Source organism: Pteronotus mesoamericanus, unplaced genomic scaffold (assembly GCF_021234165.1).
Source record: "Pteronotus mesoamericanus isolate MK-2021 breed Mesoamerican mustached bat unplaced genomic scaffold, CSHL_Meso_final contig_433, whole genome shotgun sequence".
In the NCBI taxonomy this organism is placed as follows: domain Eukaryota; kingdom Metazoa; phylum Chordata; class Mammalia; order Chiroptera; family Mormoopidae; genus Pteronotus; species Pteronotus mesoamericanus.
This window is the reverse complement of record NW_026555163.1, coordinates 305,606-323,498: the sequence shown is the minus strand read 5'-3', so window position 1 is coordinate 323,498 and position 17,893 is coordinate 305,606. Positions and strand designations below refer to the sequence as shown.

At 40.4% G+C, this 17,893-nt stretch overlaps 1 protein-coding gene and 1 pseudogene across 1 annotated transcript in view; one reads left to right on the top strand and one right to left on the bottom strand.

Moving 5' to 3' along the window:
- BRCA2 (BRCA2 DNA repair associated) overlaps nucleotides 1-8,753 on the bottom strand; it is a 74,207-nt gene extending 65,454 nt beyond the window's left edge. Inside the window, exons 1-3 of the mRNA XM_054577439.1 lie at nucleotides 8,687-8,753; nucleotides 5,929-6,171; nucleotides 2,022-2,130 (exon numbers count right to left, since the gene is read on the bottom strand). Of these exons, the coding sequence (XP_054433414.1) occupies nucleotides 2,022-2,130; nucleotides 5,929-6,171; nucleotides 8,687-8,753 (419 nt within the window). The remainder of the gene's footprint in view (nucleotides 1-2,021; nucleotides 2,131-5,928; nucleotides 6,172-8,686) is intronic.
- A 2,465-nt stretch (nucleotides 8,754-11,218) lies between these two features.
- LOC129073807 (protein ZAR1-like) lies at nucleotides 11,219-15,295 on the top strand (annotated as a pseudogene).
- Nucleotides 15,296-17,893: the final 2,598 nt, after the last annotated feature.

Genomic DNA, 17,893 nt, shown 5'->3' with positions numbered 1-17,893 from the left:
ATACTTCTTATTCCCTGTACCTTTTTACCCCATTCTCCTCTCTCCCCCTCCCCGCTGATTACCTTCCATGTAATCTCCATTTCTGTGATGCTATTCCTGTTCTAGTTGTTTGCTTAGTTTTTATTTTTACATTCAGTTGCTGATAGTTGTGAGTTTTTCGTCATTTTACTACTCATAATTTTGATATTTTTTCTTAAAAAAGTCCCTTTAACATTTCCTGTAAGAATGCTTTGGTGATGATGAACTCCTCTAACTTTACCTTATCTGGGAAGCACTTTATCTGCCCTTCCATTCTAAATGATAGCTTTGCTGGATAGAGTCATCTTGGGTGTAGGTCCTTGCCTTTCATGACTTTGAATACTTCTTGCCAGCCCCTTCTTGCCTACAAGGTTTCTTTTGAGAAATCAGCTGATAGTCTTAGGGGAACTCCTTTGTAGGTAACTGTCTCCTCTTCTCTTGCTGCTTTTAAGATTCTTTCCTTATCTTTAATTTTGGGTAATGTAATTATGATGTGCCTTGGTGTGTGCTTCCTTGGGTCCAACTTCTTTGGGACTCTCTGAGCTTCCTGGACTTCTTTGAAGTCTATTTCCTTTGACAGATTGGGGAAGTTTTCTCTCATTATTTGTTCAAGTAAGTTTTCGGTTTCTTGCACTCCCTCTTCTTCTGGCATCCCTACGATTTGGATGTTGTAACGTTTAAAGTGGTCCCACAGATTCCTAAGCCTCTCATTTTTTTGAATTCTTGTTTCTTCATACTGTTCTGGTTGAAAGTTCATTTATTCCTTTTGCTCAGGATCATCGATTTAAGTCCCAGTTTCCTTCCCTTCACTGTTGGTTCTCTGTATATTTTTATTTCACTTTGCATAGCCTTTGCTCTTTCCCCTATTTTGCGACCATACTCAACCATTTCTGCGAGCATCCTGATTACCAATGGTTTGAACTCTGCATCTGATAGATTTGCTATCTCTTCATTGCTTAATTTTTTTTTTTTTGAGTTTTGATCTGTTGTTTAATTTGGGCCATATTTCTTTGTCCTGACACATGTTAGCGCTGTAGGTGTTAGGGGCTGTAAGGTGCAGAGCCTCAGGTACTCACCAGGGTAGGGCAACACACATTGCTGCATTGTGGTGCTGTATGGGGGGAAGGGGTCAGAAGAGGAACAATGCCACTTGCTCCGCTAGGTTGGCTTACCATCATTTCCCCTGCTACCCACAAGTGAACTGGATCCTTCTGGTGCTCATTCCAGGGTGGGTGGGTTTGTGTACATTTTAAGACCTGTGGGCCCCTTCAACGAACTCTCCTAAGAGGCTTGGAATTCCTCCCACTGCTGCAACCCTCACAGGTTTTACAGCCAGCGGTTTTGAGGCTTTCCTTTCCCATGCTGGAACCCTGGGTTGTACAGTCTGTCTCACTCCCCAGTTGTCTCTCCAGGTTTATCTGCATGCAATTGAGGGACCGTCCCTCCAGGTTTATCTGCATGCAATTGTGGGACTGCCAGCCTCTACCTTGCCTGCCCGGTCCTTCAGCTGCTGCTTCGCCACACATTCTCTCTGCCCTGGCTGCCCGTCTCCATCCCGCCTGTCTGGATGAATGTTTCTTCTTTAACTCCCTGGTTGTTGGACTTCCATACAGTTTGATTTTCTGGCAGTTCTGGTTGTTTTTTGTTTTTAAATGTGTTGTTGTCCTTCTTTTGGTTGTATGAGGAGGCAAAGTTTATCTATCTATGCCTCCATCTTGGCCAGAAGACCAATTTTGACAATTTTTTAACATGCACACTAATATGTGAGCTGTCACAATACAATCTAACAAAATTGTTTCAAATAAAGTGAAAGAAAACTAAGCACTATTAGAACCATTACATGGAAAAAACTAAATGAAAATTTTGGCCAACCCAAAAGAAGATCCTTTTCCAGGCTTTCGGCCAGAGTACTAGTGTGAAAATTAGATGTATTTCTAAAAAACAAATATCATATGCTGAAAAATGTTTCATTTAAGTATTTTAATATAATAGCTTCATCATACCTTTCACTAAGACAAGAATTTAGAGGTGAGTTGCTAACATCATTTGCTTGATCCATTTTAGCCTTCCTTGTGCAACAGCTTTTATGCTTACTATCGGTAATATGCTTTCCTGAAAGAATACAATAATTCAGTAAGGATATATATGTTCTGTATTGTGAAATTTCATTTCCTGAACCATTTAAAAACAAAAAGGTCTCAACTACACTGGGAAGGAGAATGTATGGGGAGTTCGGTATGAGTTGGCTACTCAATTTGTCAATTCTTCCCAAAAAGAGATGTCTGCCTCCATTTCAACAACCATATTATAAGCATATAATACACATAAGGCACTTCGGATATGCAATCAAGATACAGCTTTAATGTCAAGGAGTTCAGAATATAGCAGTGGAAAATTTTTTGAACTGTGCACCAAGTGGAAGAAAAAGTGGAAGACAAAGTGGAATGGGATTATGTCCTATTATTAAGTCACACACAGTACTGTTGTGTCATGGGGGATAAGGGTAAAGGAAAAGACATTTATTGAAAACCCACCAAGGTACCTAATCTGACCATATTACTTTTCTGCTGAAAACCTTTCAAGATCTTGTTCTCAAGATCAAGTTCAAACTTCATAATAAAACTCCCTGGTAACAAGGCCTTCACAAGTCTTAATTTCTATGATGACATTTTTTTCATACTCTCTTCAACTGTACCCAACCACTTGTTATCATGCAAAGAATGGTTCTCTAGGCCTTTGTACAAACTGTTTCTTTCTCTATTTCTCTTAACGTAGAATATCCTCTTTTGGGCTCCCATTTTGAAACTACCTCTTCCAGAACACTTCACTGGTCCCTAATCTAAAACTGAGTGCATGCCCCTCCTGTGTTCCTGCAAAGTTTATCATACACTGTTTCCGTTTCCCCTGTCAGGCTGTGAGTTCCCTGAGGTAGAGATCTTCTCTAACTTATCACTGTATCTTTAGCAACCACAATAATTTCTGATGTTATAGTCCCTCCAAGAATATTGGCTGAATAAATTAGGAAGGTTTAGAAAAGTGGGTTGTATATAGTAACACATAATACTTGTGTTCCTGATGAACATATCTACTTTCTCAGACAATAATGCTAAGACAGCGTTTCCAAAGCTGTATGTGATTCTATCAAATTCAACCTACAGTTTTTCAAAAAATAGTTTTTCAACTATTTTTTTGTATCACAGATTGGGCACTCGAGGCACTTATTATTATTCTTAAAAACTGCTTTTAAAAATAGTTGCTTTAACCGATCCTACAATCTCTAATCTAGAGAAGCTTTGGGGAAGATAAGCCACCAGTGTTAATAAATCAAGCAAAGATAAAACTGAAAACTATTCATAGTAGCATACACAAAACATTGTATTATATTTTCATTTTTCAAGTAACATTCACTAATAAGCCACATGTACATGTAAGTTAAAAAACCCACTTCAATAATATATCCAACCTCCTTCTGTTATGAAACTTTCAAAGATGTTAAAAAGTAGCTAAACCTGTATTTTGAAATTTCATCTTTTCCCTGGTCACTTTAAAAAGATTCTAATCAAAAAACAAAAGGGGGGAACTTAAAAAAATAAACCAAACAATAGATACCACTACACACTTACTAGAATGAAAATCAAAAGCACAGACAACACCAAATGCTGGTGAGGATGTGGTACAAGATGAACTCTCATTCATAGCTGGTGGAAATACAAAATGATATGGCCACTTTGGAAGAGTTTGCAGTTTCTAACAAAACTAAATATAATTCTAACATAGGATCCAGCAAATTGTGCTCCTCAGCAAATACCTAAATGATGTGAAAACTTAGGTCCACACAAAAAACCTGCACATGAATATTTATAGCAGTTTTATTCATAATTTCCAAAAACTGCAAGCAACTAAGATATAGAGCATTATTCAGTGATTAAAAAAATGAGCTATCAGGCCATGAAGACATCGATAAATCTTATATTGCTAAGTGAAAGAAACCACTCTGAAAAGGCTACATTCTGTATGATTCCAACTACATATATGACATTCTGAAAAAGGCAAAACCATAGACAGTAAAAAGATCAGTGGTTGCCAGGGGTTCAGGGGCCTTGAGGAAGGGGGGTTGTGGTGAACTGGAAAACAGAGAATTTTTAGGGCAGTGAAACTATTCTGCATGATACTGTAATAGTGTATACATGACATTATACACTTGTCAAAAACCACAGACCTGTCAAAGAAAGCCTAATACATATAAACAAAGGACTTCAGTTAATAATAAACTATCAAGATTGGATCAGCAATAAAAAGAAACCCAACTGTAAAGAATAAACATTTAAAAATGAACCAGGCAAAAACAAGTGCATACCAAAATAAGCATTTCCCAAATAACTTGAGAATCTCATAAATAAGCTAAGTAATGATAAGATAAACTCATAATTCATACAAAAGGACAGGCTGCTGAGACAAACAGTTCTTTACAGAACTTCAGGGATAATTCTTTTTTAAAAATAATGCATTAGAGAGCTGTTAGAACAAAGTAGTTTAAAAAACAGCTTAGGTCTTACATTTCAATAACAAATTTAAAGTAAACTTAAAAGCAAAATGTCTTGAGACTACAGTCAACTGAATTATTTATGCACTATAACCTTAAAAACATTAGGTCCTCTGCAGAGAGTCAAGTAGCTGTATTAACTCATCCCTATCCTTCCCTAAGGATAAACCAATTCCAGGAGATAAAATTTAAATAAACCACTGGTTCTAGGCATATCCTTCACTTTTTAGAAGATTCAGTATCAACAAAGAGCTTTCCCTGACCACATTAAGACCTATGGCTGCTCCCTTCATTATGCCCACAATACAGTACTGTGTCCAACTTCCTTTTGTAATGGATACCACACCAGAATATTTAAATATTTTCTCTCATTCAAGACTGACTTCCTAGAGGTCAAGGCCATTATATAAGGACCTTGTAATCACATTAACGAGTCTGAATTTTATCATGAGGGCAAAAGGGAGATAATCCACGGTTTGAAGCAAGAAGTAGTATCGTGATCAAATTTGCCTGATTTTCCTGCTTGACAAACTATCAAATAAATTCACTTTCTTTAGCCTGGCATTTGATACCTGCCTCTTTTTAGCCTTACGTTGTTATTGGTCCCTGTCAGATTTGACACTCCAAATGATTTAAATTACTTGCTATTCTCTTAACAAACTACATATTCTTCCTCATATTTTTCCTCTGCCTAGAACACTATCACTCTGTTCCATTTTCTACCCTTAAAGAATTCAAATAAATCATCTCTGAATTCCCCCAATATTATTTATGCTGTCTTCTCAATTCTCATTGTACTTTTTGCCATGCACCACATTCAACCTTAGACTATAATTTATCTGTGTACTTTAATTCTCCTTACTAGCAAATAATACTCCAAAGAAAGGGAAAGGATGTTACTTAAATTGAGCAAGTAATAAATGAGCAATATTTGATTGATTGGAAATATCTGGCATATAGGCCAAGGAAACTGCTATCAAATCAGGATTTTGGTAAAAATAATCTTCCTTGTTCTCTGTGACAGCACATAGAAATATAATTTTGTGTAATCAATATAAAGTCCTAGGGTGGGTTATGGGAGTTTTTTTTTGTATAGGAAAGATACACCTTAGCAAATCTCAGTAGGAAAGATGTATTAATCAAAGGAGGTAGGAAAAGGAACATTTATTAAGTACCTGCATTATTTTATTTAATCCAAATTTATCAGATATTATTTTTATCATCTTTATTTTTTAGGCGGGGAAAGTAAAGGCACAGAGGTTGATCTGACCAACATAATACAGTTAATGGCAGAGCGGGGATTCTTACTACAGCTTTGTCTGAATTCCTGCTTCATATTCTTTCCTAGTCTACATCATATTACTTACCTAAATCTAATCTGTCCATATCCAATTTTTTTAAAGGAGATTGGTACAGTGGCAGAGTTAGACGTTGCTCTTGGAATATTACTGGTGTTGAAGCCAATTGATAAGGTTTTCTTTGTGGTGTTTTAAATAGGTTTGGTTCATAACTGCTGATTTTATATTCAGATTCTTCTGTAATTTCAGAATTATACAGTGCAGCTTCTGAAGAAAGTTCTTCAAACCAGTTAATGCTTATTGGTCCTAAATCTGTAAAAAATAAAAATCTCATCTTGGTTTTAATAAGAGACACAAAAATTCGTGAGCCAGTAAAGATCATTATAAAAAGGATGCTTGAGATTGGACTGTGGAAGACTTTTGTTAAACCACATTAATTAAACAGAGTTATTTGTCTGTTCTCTTATGAATTTGTAGTAAGGTATAAGAAGTTTTAAAAAGTCACAAGGAGACAGCTCTTAACTATATTAGCTCTTCTAAAGTTTTATCTTATTCTTTGATCCTCACTCAAGGATATGTTTTTATTGATTTTTAGAGAGAAAGGAGGAAGGGGGGAGGAGAAACATTGATCAATAGCTTCCTGTTCATGCTCTTACTGACCAGGGATTGGATCCACAACCTAGGCATGTGCCCTGACCAGGATTCAAACCCTCAACCTTTTGGTGTACAGGATGATGCTCCAACCAACTCAGCCACCGGCGGGGGCTAAAGTTTTCCTTATCTTACATTCATGATTCAGAAAAAAAAATTACAGTAAGAATGCATTCTATAGACACCATTCAAATATTTATAAAGACTATATAAAGTGGATGTGATGAATCTAAAGGTATAAGGAACATGCAGATGCACAAATAAAGGAATAAAATGATTATTTGTTAAAGACAGATAACAAAACTTCTACTCTGACCTATCTATTCTTAAAGTAGTGCTTCTAAAAGTGTGGACTATGGACCATTTCGGGGGGGAAGACCTTTTTAAGAGGTCCATAAAATCAAAACTATTTTCATAGTAATACTAAGGCAACAATTTATGTTTTTCAGTGTTGACGCTGAACCACAGGTGAGTAAAACTGATGACATCTCTGTGTGTTAAGGAAGTGGCAACAAACTACACTAGTAATCACTGTATTCTTCATTACCATGTACTTGTGAAGAAAAACAAAAACAAAAACAGGAAGCCAGTTTAATTTAAAATGTCCTTAATGAATGCCCTGGCTGGTGTGGCTCAGCTGGTTGAGCATTGGTCTGTGAACCCAAAGGTCGCCATTTTGATTCCCAGTCAGGGCACATGTCTGGGTTGCACATTTGGTCCCCTGTTAGGGAGCATGCAAAAGCAACTGATCAATGTTTCTCTCACATCAATGTTCCCCTCTCTCTCTTTCTCCCACCCTTCCCCTCACCCTGGAATCAATAAAAGAAAAAACAACAACAAAAAAATGTCCTTAATGAAGTAAAAATTACATTAAATTAAATTTTAATATTATATTAAAGCCCAATATTTAAAAACACAACTTTTTAATATTCTGTGATAAAACAAAAAGTATGTATAAGCATTTCTGTATTATTTCAGTACAACAGTTGTCTAGAAAAGCACTTATGAGTTATGCGCTGAATTAGCACTTTTTTCATAGAAAGCCATTTTTACTAGAAAGAATGAATAACTTAGTCATTCTGAGTTGGGTGATTTGGGAGACATTTTTCTGAAAATGCATGAAGTGAGCCTGTCACTGAGGGAAAACAGCAGTCAATGATATGATAATATGAGATTTCAAATGAAAATTAGAATTTTGTTAAACTTTACTGAGCTCTGTCAGCTTGATATCCTCCCAATCTTAAAAGATTTTTCTGATGAAATCAGTGAACTATCTAATATGATATTGACACTGCAACGTGTCAATATATGGAATATCTGTTATTCAGAATACAGGCACTTTCCTAATCAGTGCATAATGTTAACAGTATAGATAAAAGATTCATTCAAAGTACTAGAAGGGCTGACAGAATTTAATTAGTGTAACAAAAGTATGAACAGTTTATGACATGGTTTCAGATTCCACATTGCAACTTTTAAGAAACTATCACTTAAGTTTTGATGTAGTATGGGAGAAAAATACCCACAATTAACTGAAGACTATTAAAATACTTCCTTTTTACCCAACTACATTGCTGTGCAAGGTTGGGTCTTCTACCAAAACAACATACTACAACAGACTAGTCATCTTTGAATAAGCCAGATATTAGAGAATGGCAAAAATGTAAAACAATGCCCTTCTCTTTAAAATATAGGTAGTTTTCATAAAAATGTTACTCATATTAATATGCATTGAGTTCATTTTCAAGTGAATTATTAAATATTTTTAAAATTCTTAATTTCTAATATAGCAACCTACATAAAGAAAAGCTCTTTGAGGCCTTCAATCATTTTTAAGAGTGTCAGGAGTACTGAGACCAAGAAAAATTGACAACTTCTGCTACAAAGTAACATTGCCATTTGCTAGAAGTTCTCATTTGCTAGAAGTTCTGAGCTTTAAAAACAATTTTTCCTACTGCTAATCAAGGGCCCAGTCTCCTCTTTGTCCACCGGGGTTCTATATCATTTAGTAAGTGTTCATTCTCTTAACTGGATTTATGATTCCATAAAGAACAGCTTATAGTTTAAACAAAAACGTGAAGTATTGGATTCTTTCCAGCAAGCATGTATATTTACTTAATTTTATAAAAACATTTGCTCGCTGTAACAGATTGACTTATATAAAAGCTGTCAGTACCTGCTTGGTTGCATCGCATCTTAAAAATTTCAAAAAAAGTTGGCCTCTCTTTGCATCCAATAGGCATTTTTTTCTCTACAATATTACTCCGACGCTTCGAAAATGAGTCTGCAAAAGAGAACACACTTCATGGGGTACGGTCCTTACGTGACAGTGCGGCAGAATCAGAAGAGGGTACAGCTGCTTAAAGCGACACTCATGATTGATCTCGGTTCCACCTTTTGGAACAAAGGAACTCGCCGCGATAATGGGAACATTGTGTGTTTGTGCTGCCCAAAACAGTGGCCACCAGCCACATCAAGCATTGGAAATGTGGCAAGTGCGACCATGAACAGCATTTTTGACATTAATTTTAATTATCAGTCAACGTGTGGCGAGGGCTCCCATTAGCGGTAAAAGCCAATTCAAATGACGTTTTGGTTCCAAAGGCACCACCTGGGGTGAAGTGGGGCGGGCACAGTGTCGGAAGCGGGAAACCTTGTCCTGCTAAAAGTAACTTTATCGTGTGAAAAGTTTCAGATAGGGACACTAGCGACAGCTAGAAGCCCACCCCCGAGCGGGTGGCAGGGCCCAAAAGTCCCAGGGGAGAAGCTGAGCCTCCACCGGGAGGCCCGGTCCATCGCCCCCATCCGCGTGAGACAGGCAGCGACCATTACCAGGCCCGCCGGGCCGCCCCGCGTCATGCCGCGGCACTAACCACCTCCACAGACGCCGCTCTTCTGGACCGCAGGACCTTCCGGTGCCGACCCTCTGCCCTCACGTACCAGGTACAGCCGCTTCTCCAAGGTTTTCGTACACTCCCGCCAAAGCCGCACTCCCATACGTCACGCGCTGACGACCTGACGCCGCACGCACCATACGCACAGCCCGGAAGTCAGGCTGGCCGCCCGACCCAGCTCGGCTAGCGAACGCCGGGGCTTGGTTGGTCCAGGTAGTGGTCAATTCCCTGACTGTAAGGCAGCGGCTTCTCACGAAACCCTGAGAGGGCCGTTCTGCGTACACTCCGCGACTCCCGCTCTTCCGCGAGTCCGGTGTTCGGGGGCCGTACACGGCCTGTTGTCTCTGACAGGCCTCTGTTCCGGCCCCAAAGTCGTCAACCTTTGAAACCCAGCGTGGTCCTTGGTGGAGGATGACCGGTTTCCAGCCGCTGCTCCCTGTGGAGTTGACGGGTTGGCATGTTCAGCCAGGGGACTTCAGCTCTAGTCCTGTGATGTTTTAAGGTAGCAGGTTTAAGACCTGTGAGCTGTCTCCCCTCCTGAGAAATGGGGGGAACCCACCTATTCCTTCCTGCAGTGTTAGCTACTCCCCTCGGCAAGCTGCCCTAGTGTCTTTTACATTCTAACGGTATCGACCACTCTGTGTGTGCCTGTTGGTCCCCTCCAAACTGCCCTGAAAGGCAGGGCTCTGTCCTCACCATGGACAGGGTCAGACATGCCCGGCTCAGACTTAATTCGGGTTAGTTAGTGGCTAAAAGCCTTCTACTGGGTTCTGGGGTTGGGAGCTGCCCATGCGTCCTGCTGCTTCTGGTACGCTCCTGAGCAGTGAATGGCAGACACAACCTTGGATTAGAAAAAAGGTGGGCTCTACTTTGTTCTTCAGGTGTCATTCAGTTTAACCACAACCCTCAGCTGCAGCAGGAAGCCTGACAAATACAGAGAGATACCAACGCTTATGGTCATCTGGGTCTGAATAACAAAAGAACACAGGCCTTGGATCCTTGTGTAACAGTTACTGCAGCTTACTGAACATGTGAGCAGTAACACATTTAGCCTTACAGTCATTCCATAAATTGGTTAGTACGGTCTGATGAGGAATCAGTAAAGTAACTTGCCTGGTAACAAGGTGTAGGTTTCAATTCAAATGGATTTGATCTCACATAATTAACTATCCTGCTATTAAATCTGCATTTACCCTCTAAATCAGAACAATTTGCTTCCTCCACCTTTTTTTTTTTTTTTTTTTTGGCGGGAGGGGGTCCTCACTAGGGGTGGACTGAGAACGTGTGGCATGTTAAAAAATCCTCTGAAATATATTTTCTTTCACTCTATACGCCTCCTCCTCCCCATAACTTTATGCTTCCTGCTCCTCTCGTCTTTGTTTTCATTAGTCCTGCCATAATAATGTACTTTTTCCCTTACACTCGTCTAGTATAAGGCTGCTCAAATAATTTTATTCCTTGAATTTCTTTCACAATATGCTTTAAAACAGGATCTCTAAAATGGTACATTACTATAGGAATAAATAAATGAATGGCTAACTATTACAAGTGTGTGAATAAGTCAGCAATGAAAAACAGCTTTGAACAAGATTTGGGATCAGTGAATTGAAGACGCAGGGAAGAGCAATTTGAATCAGGTGGCAATTAGGCCCCTGTAGGTAGGAACCTCTCCTCCCACCACCCCCTTCAATTAGGGTGATAGGCAGCAGCTCCCATCAGAATCTGAAATAAGTTAAAAAGATAGGGGTGAACCTGAACCAGGTTGACCAGGAGAAAGAAGGGGTGGGAGAAGGTGGAAGGCAGAACCAGGATACGAACTGCACCAAGATGTTGCACTAAGCCTGGCCAGCAGATGGAGCACTTTGTCCATGTTCCCCAGGGCCTGTACCAGGGAACACACGGCTTTAGGCCAGCCTGGACTCTGACCACCAACAGCACTACTGGAGGCAAAATGCTGGTGCCCCTGTAACGGGGCACAGCCAGGGACCCACCAAAGGGTATTTGTAACGGGATCCAGAGATCGGGGTGTCCAAGAAAAATATATTTCCCCTACCACAAGGCGGGCCACCATGGGGATGGGAGCCTTGAGCAGGGCCATTAAGAGTCATTTCGTATGTCAATAACAGGATAGCTTCATTCCTCACATGCAAAGAGGGTTATTTTGCATATCACCAAAGGTAATCAAGAAGGTTTCAAAGACTTAATGCAGAATGTAACTGGGAGAGGGAGGAGGAGAGACAGGGTCCTGCAGGAGAGAACAAAGGACACAGACTCTGGGGAACAGTGTGAAGACCACATGGGAAGAAAGAGGGAAGAAAGGACTCTTGCTAGTGGGCCATGAGAAGGTGCCATATGGTTATGGATTAAGAGCTGAAGATCGCTGCGACGAGGTGGATGGTGCTGAGACCGCGAGAGACCTGCCCAGCCGAGCCCCGGACTTCTTTTTCTTCTGGAGGACGGTACCCCTGACTGGCCTGACTGGCCTGACTGGACCAGCAGGGCAAAGAGGCGAAGGCAGGACAGTGTGTGTGCTGGTGTTTGCTTTAAAGGGATTTTGAGGTTTAAGGGTGACATTTAGCCATTAATCAAATCTGTATAACTTTTGAATAGTTCCTTTTTCACCGAACTCTGTCATTCAGAGCTATAATTCCAAGGGTGGAGGGCAAAGGACCTACAACTGAGGGACTCCGGGGAATGGGGGTGTTATTTCGGTAATAGCATCTGGACATACCCCCACGGGTCCATTTGTTCGGTAACACCCCCACTTTCCTGGCCAGGACGAGGCCGGTGGTCCCTACGAATGCTTGGGCCTACTGCATGGACCCTTACAAGAGGGAGCAGCTTAAGGTCATTCTCTCCCAGATGAATCCCAGCTTGAGCCTGCGGCTATGCAAGGCCAGTACCAAGGAGGTGGGCATACAAGTGAGCCTGCGGGTGGACAGGTCCATTCAGTGCTCAATGTGCCCGCTAACCCTGCGCAGCTGTTCTCCTAGGGGCCACAGGGTCCCCAAGGCGCCATCACCAGCCTGGGACCTCTATTCACCAGTGATGGGCCTCAGGGACTTGGTCCAGCTGCAGACAGATGGGAAGGATGAGGAGAGGCAGGAGCTTTCAGGTTCCGTGGAGGCCAGCTGTCAACAACAGAAGTCACCACGAAGGCTAAGGTTGCAAGAGGACAAGCAGGAGGAACTCGCAGCAGGACAAGCTGAGGGCTGAAGATAACTTGAGTCCTGGGGAAAGACAGAGTAAGCAGGCCCAAGGAGACGCCCACCCTCTCAGGAAACCCAACTTCCAGGTGAACTTTGCCTTCCCCTCCTCAGACTTCAGCTAGCGCCTTCCTCTCTGTCCTCTTCCATTTCTGGGGCAATAAGAGCAAAATCTTCCCTTTCTCCCTTTATCTGATGAGATGAAGTTCTGAAAACGTGTATTTTATGTGGCCTCCATGCTTTATAACACTGGGGAAGGAGGCTGCCAGCTTTAAGATGTAGAAACCTAAAGTCTGGCAATCATTATTGACTGGGGATGTGAGACAAAGAAGAGCTTTAAGTTGGTGAAATATGTGGTCAGAATTTTGCTCTGGGGAGACTGTGGTGGTGGCATTGTGGATATGAAAAAATGGGAGAGCAGGGAGAAGAATCCCAGATTTATCCTTCAGAGATGAGCCACTAAGTTAATGTAGTAACCTTGAAAACAGCTGTGAATGAGGTTAAGGAGGCTTTTTGTATTTCCTAAACAGAGCCACAAGCAAAGAAGGATCTGGCTTCCGCCCCCGCCCCCTCCCCTATAATAAAAGACTCTTCCCCTTTTATTTGCAGTTTTTGGAATGAAAATAGGCTACTTTCATTGTAAAGATTGTAAGACCAAATGGGAGAGTTCTTATGTATTGTGCATTGCTGGAACCAGTAAGGCGAGTAAAATGTCAGTGGGACTTAGCAGGCAAAGATGTCAAGTGGAGGAAGGATGTGTTTCCTAACAGAGCGTGACTTAATGCTGTCTAATTCATCTCAGCATCCTCCATGCCAGGCACATAATAGGTGCTAGAAATGAATTGAGCCCTGACTGGTGTGGCTCAGTGGGTTGGGCATTGTCCCACAGACCAAAAGGATGCTCGTTTGATTACAGGTCAGTGCACATGCCTGGGTTTTGGGTGAGGTCCCAGGTTGGGGGTGTGCAAGAGGCAGCCAATTGATGTTTCCCTCCTCTCTCCCTCCCTTGCTCTCTCTCTAGAAATAAATAAAATGTTTTTTAAAAAACCAGCAAAAAAAATGAACTGAACTGAACTGGTCAGTCCACATGACCTTGACTGCTGACCCAAGTCTTGGTGTCTCTTGGTTTTGGTAGTTCTGTTGGACAAAATGTCAGATTATGTAAATGAACTCTTCTTGTTTACACTGAGACTTTCTAGAATCATTCTTCAGTTGGTGTATTTTGAACAGGTTTGGACATTAGAACTAGGAAATTTCCACTGTCAGTCCATAAGGTGGAACAGTAAGAGAAAGAATTTGCTGTAAATGTTAGCCTGTGCGAGAGACTTCTTGGGGCTAAGCAGGTTCCCCCCTTAACTTTGATTGGTTGTCAGCATATTGGCATTGGGGAAGATTTCACAGTCTGTTTCCAGATGTTCCTGAACAGTCAGACTCTGGCCATGATAGGTTTCCATTTCAGTACGAGAACAATAGGCTGGTGCTAAGCAGCTTCTCTCTCTTCTCTGAGTACGTGCCCTTCATTTTGTAACAGTCTACACCTGGTGTATCTCTTAACTTCTACAAGCATTTGAGTTGGAGTTCCCTGTGCTATTCTGGCTAAAGAGAGGGAGAGGGACATGCCAAGACCTGAATGGAAACATGACTTTTCACATTAGCCACTCACTAAACCTGGAGAATAGATCCTTTACCTAAACAAAAATGACTTTAATTCTCTTGCTGGAAGAAAAACATTTAATTTAAAGACTCCAAGACACTAGGATACAAAGTACAAGATGTAGAACTCGTCCTCAAGGCATTTATACCAATAGGAGTGACACAGACACAGTGTGCGTTGGTGACAATGCAGTGGCACCTGTGGCACGGACGTGGTACAGAGATAGCACAGGAGGGAATGACTGACCTTGTCAGGGGAAGGTATTACAATGCCCAAGTAGGATTTTAAAGAATAAATAGGAGTTCAGCAGGTAAGGTAGGGAGGCAGTGTGCACAAGGGAATACACAAAGCCTGGAAACCACATATATTGGTGGGTAACACAAGAAATTCGAATTTTGGGTGGAGAGAAAAATACTGGGGAGAAAAATAAGAAAGCAGGGGCTAGTGGACTGGGGCAAAAGGAAAAGGTCGGGGGTTCAACTGCACAGGGAGTGAAATTGTAATAGCTACTTCCCCATTGAAGACTTTTACTATGGTACTTAATGTATGTTATTGGGTAGTTGTCATAATCATAGGAAAACTAAGAGCAGGACACCGATTTTACAGGTAAGGAAAATGAGGTTCAAAGACTGAGAAAAAGTAACAACACTGGAGGAGGTGAAGACCTCAGGGTAGAGGTTGAGCAAAACTTAAGTACAAGGGAAGGGAATGGGTTACTTAAATTAAAAACTGGGAGCCTAGGGTACATATAATCTTGGATTTAAAAAAGACAAATTTCTCTTTAGGTTTATTTCAAACAACTCTGTTTCAAATGCTACAAGAGTTTTAACCCTTATTGGGTAGAAACAATCCAGTGTCAGGTAAGCATACCGAACACTCCTTTGTGTTTCTACTCTTCCCCTTGTTAACATGAAGCTTTTGTGGCATAATAATTGTATTTGATAGAAGTGGATGTTTGTTTCAGAGTGTGAGGTTTTCTATGTGTTTGAATTTTTATATTTTAGGGGGAAACAAATTCTGGGGTTTTTTGAAGGGGAGAAAGATTTAGTCTTAGGTTGCCTTATAAGGTGTATTTGTGTATGGAATTGTGTGTTTTTCCTCAAACACCTGTGTATAGTTTGGATGTAATAATTTAGTAGATAATCTTTATTAGGCTTTTTCTATGTGCCAGTCTTTGGGCTAAGAGCTTTACCTGCACTGTCTGCTATTGATTATTGATTTGTTCTTGACATTTGAAGATGAGCTAGAAGGAGAATAGAATACAACACAGGACTCTGAGCACACCATCATTCAGAGCAATGATCTTGTAACTTTAATGTCCCAGGAGTTACCTGGTAGTCCTGTTACCTGGAGATTCTGATCCAGTAAGTTTGGGTTCTGAGTCTGCAGATCTGAGGAGCTCCCAGATGTTCTCATGCTCCTGGTCCCAAAAGTCACACTCTGAGTAGCAAGGTTAGAGGTTAGATTTTTTAAAAAAGTGATCAAGAGGAATAGGAAGAGGATGTTGTCATAAGGAGGGAGTGGTCAACTGAGTCAAATCCTGTGGTAAATGTGAAGGATGAAGATAGACGTGTCCATTGGATTTGGTGACATAAAGATGACTGGTGGTCTTGAAAAGAGAAGCTTCAGTGAAAATGTGGGGATGGGAGCCAGAGTTAATAGAGTCAAGATAGTGAATAGAGACAGTACTTTCTAGAAGTCCTGCTGTTAAAAAATAAATTGGTGATAGTGAGAAGGGCATTTGTGGGAAAGGGAGGTGCTGAATGAATTCACATATTCATGGGAATGATTCAGCAGAGAGAAGCTGACTGAGCAGCATGGAGGGGACACTCAGGAGAGGACACTTGAAAAGGCAGAAGGGATGGGTCCAGAGAAAAGTGGAGTTATGTGACCTGAATGGGAGCAGTGATGTTCCCTTTATTTTAAAAGGATGGACCACCTAGAGCATGGGCTAGTTAGATAAAGACAGGTTAATAGATTTGGAGACAAAGAGGAGATTATCTGATTTATTTACACAATGAATTATGAAGCAAAGTCATCTGTTGAGGCAGATAGGAAGAGAAAGGGGTGAGAGGCTGAGGAGGAAGAGCAAAGTGTGAAATAATCATCTCAGGTATTGGGAATGTGAAATGCTCGGGGGGTATAATTGTATTTGCAATTGTAATTGTCTGATAGCACTGAGAGCTCTTGGAGACTTGACGCTGTTTGAGTGGTGCTTGATTGCAGTTGTTTTCCTGTAGTGTCTCACTCAAGCAATTGTGGTGCAGGTGTGGACAGGATAGATCTCAAGTTTAACAATCTGAGTAAGACAGGAGTAAGATATTTGTGAATGTCAACCAGGGAGTGATTATAATCCATGGAATTTATTTTGGGGTTAAAGCGTTTTTTATTTTTCTCTTTAAATAAAATTTATCAGTGTAACATTGGCTAATAACATTATGTAAATTTCCGATGTACAACTTTATAATATATGTATACTTTATTGGGTGCTCATCCCACAAAGTTTAGTTTCCTTCCGTCACCATATTTTGACCCCTTTTATCCTCTGTGTTCTCCCCCAACCTCTCTTCCCTTCTGATACCCACCATTTTGTTGTCTATATCTAAGTTTGTTTGCTTTTATTTGTTCTTTTGTTACTTTTTGTTTTGTATGCCATGTATGAGTGAAATCATAAAATTCTTGTTCTGGAAAATCTGAATTATTTCATTTAGTATAATACTCTCAAGGTCCATTCATGTAATCACTTTTTTTTTTTTTTGTGAGCTAAGTAGTATTCCATGTATATGAGTATACATACCGCATCTTTATCCAGTCATCGTTGAAGGACACTTAGGCTCTTTGTGTATCTTGGTTATTGTAAATGATGCTGCAGTGAACATAAGGGGACATAGATCCTTATGAATGTTTTCAGAAATTTTGGGTAGGTTCCCAGAAGATGGATTGCTGGACCCTATGGTAGCTCTATTTTTAAGTTTTTGAGGAATCTCTACCAATTAGCAATCCAACCAGCAGTGTGTCAAGGTTCCTTTTATCCACATCCTCTTCAACACTTGCTATTTCTTGTGTTTTTTGTAATAGCCATTCTAACAGGTATAAGGTGGTATCTTATTGTGGTTTTAATTTGCCTTTTCCTTATAACTAGTGATATTGAGCATATTTTCATATTTTTCTTAAATTTTTTGGCCATTCGTATGTCCTCTTTGGGGAAATGTCTATTCAAGTCCTCTGCCAATTTTTTAATTGGATTGTTTGTTTGTTTTGGTGTTAAGTTTTGTATAAGTTCCTTATTGCTTTGAATATTAACCCCTTATTGGGTGTGTCATTGGTAAATATCTTCTCCCATTCAGTAGGTTGTCTTTTCATTTTGTTAATGGTTTCTATTGCCGTGAAAGAATTCTGTAGTTTGATGAAGTCCCATTTGTTCATTTTTCTTTTGTTTCCCTTGTCCAAGGAGACATATTTTAAAAAAATTACCAACAGCAATGCCAGAGATTTTACTGCCTATGTTTTCTTCTTGGAGTTTTATGTTTTTAGGTCTTACATTTAAGTCTTTAATTCGAGTTTATTCCTGTATATGGTGTAGCAAGTGATCCAGTTTCTTTCTTTTGCATGTGTCTGTCCAGTTTTCC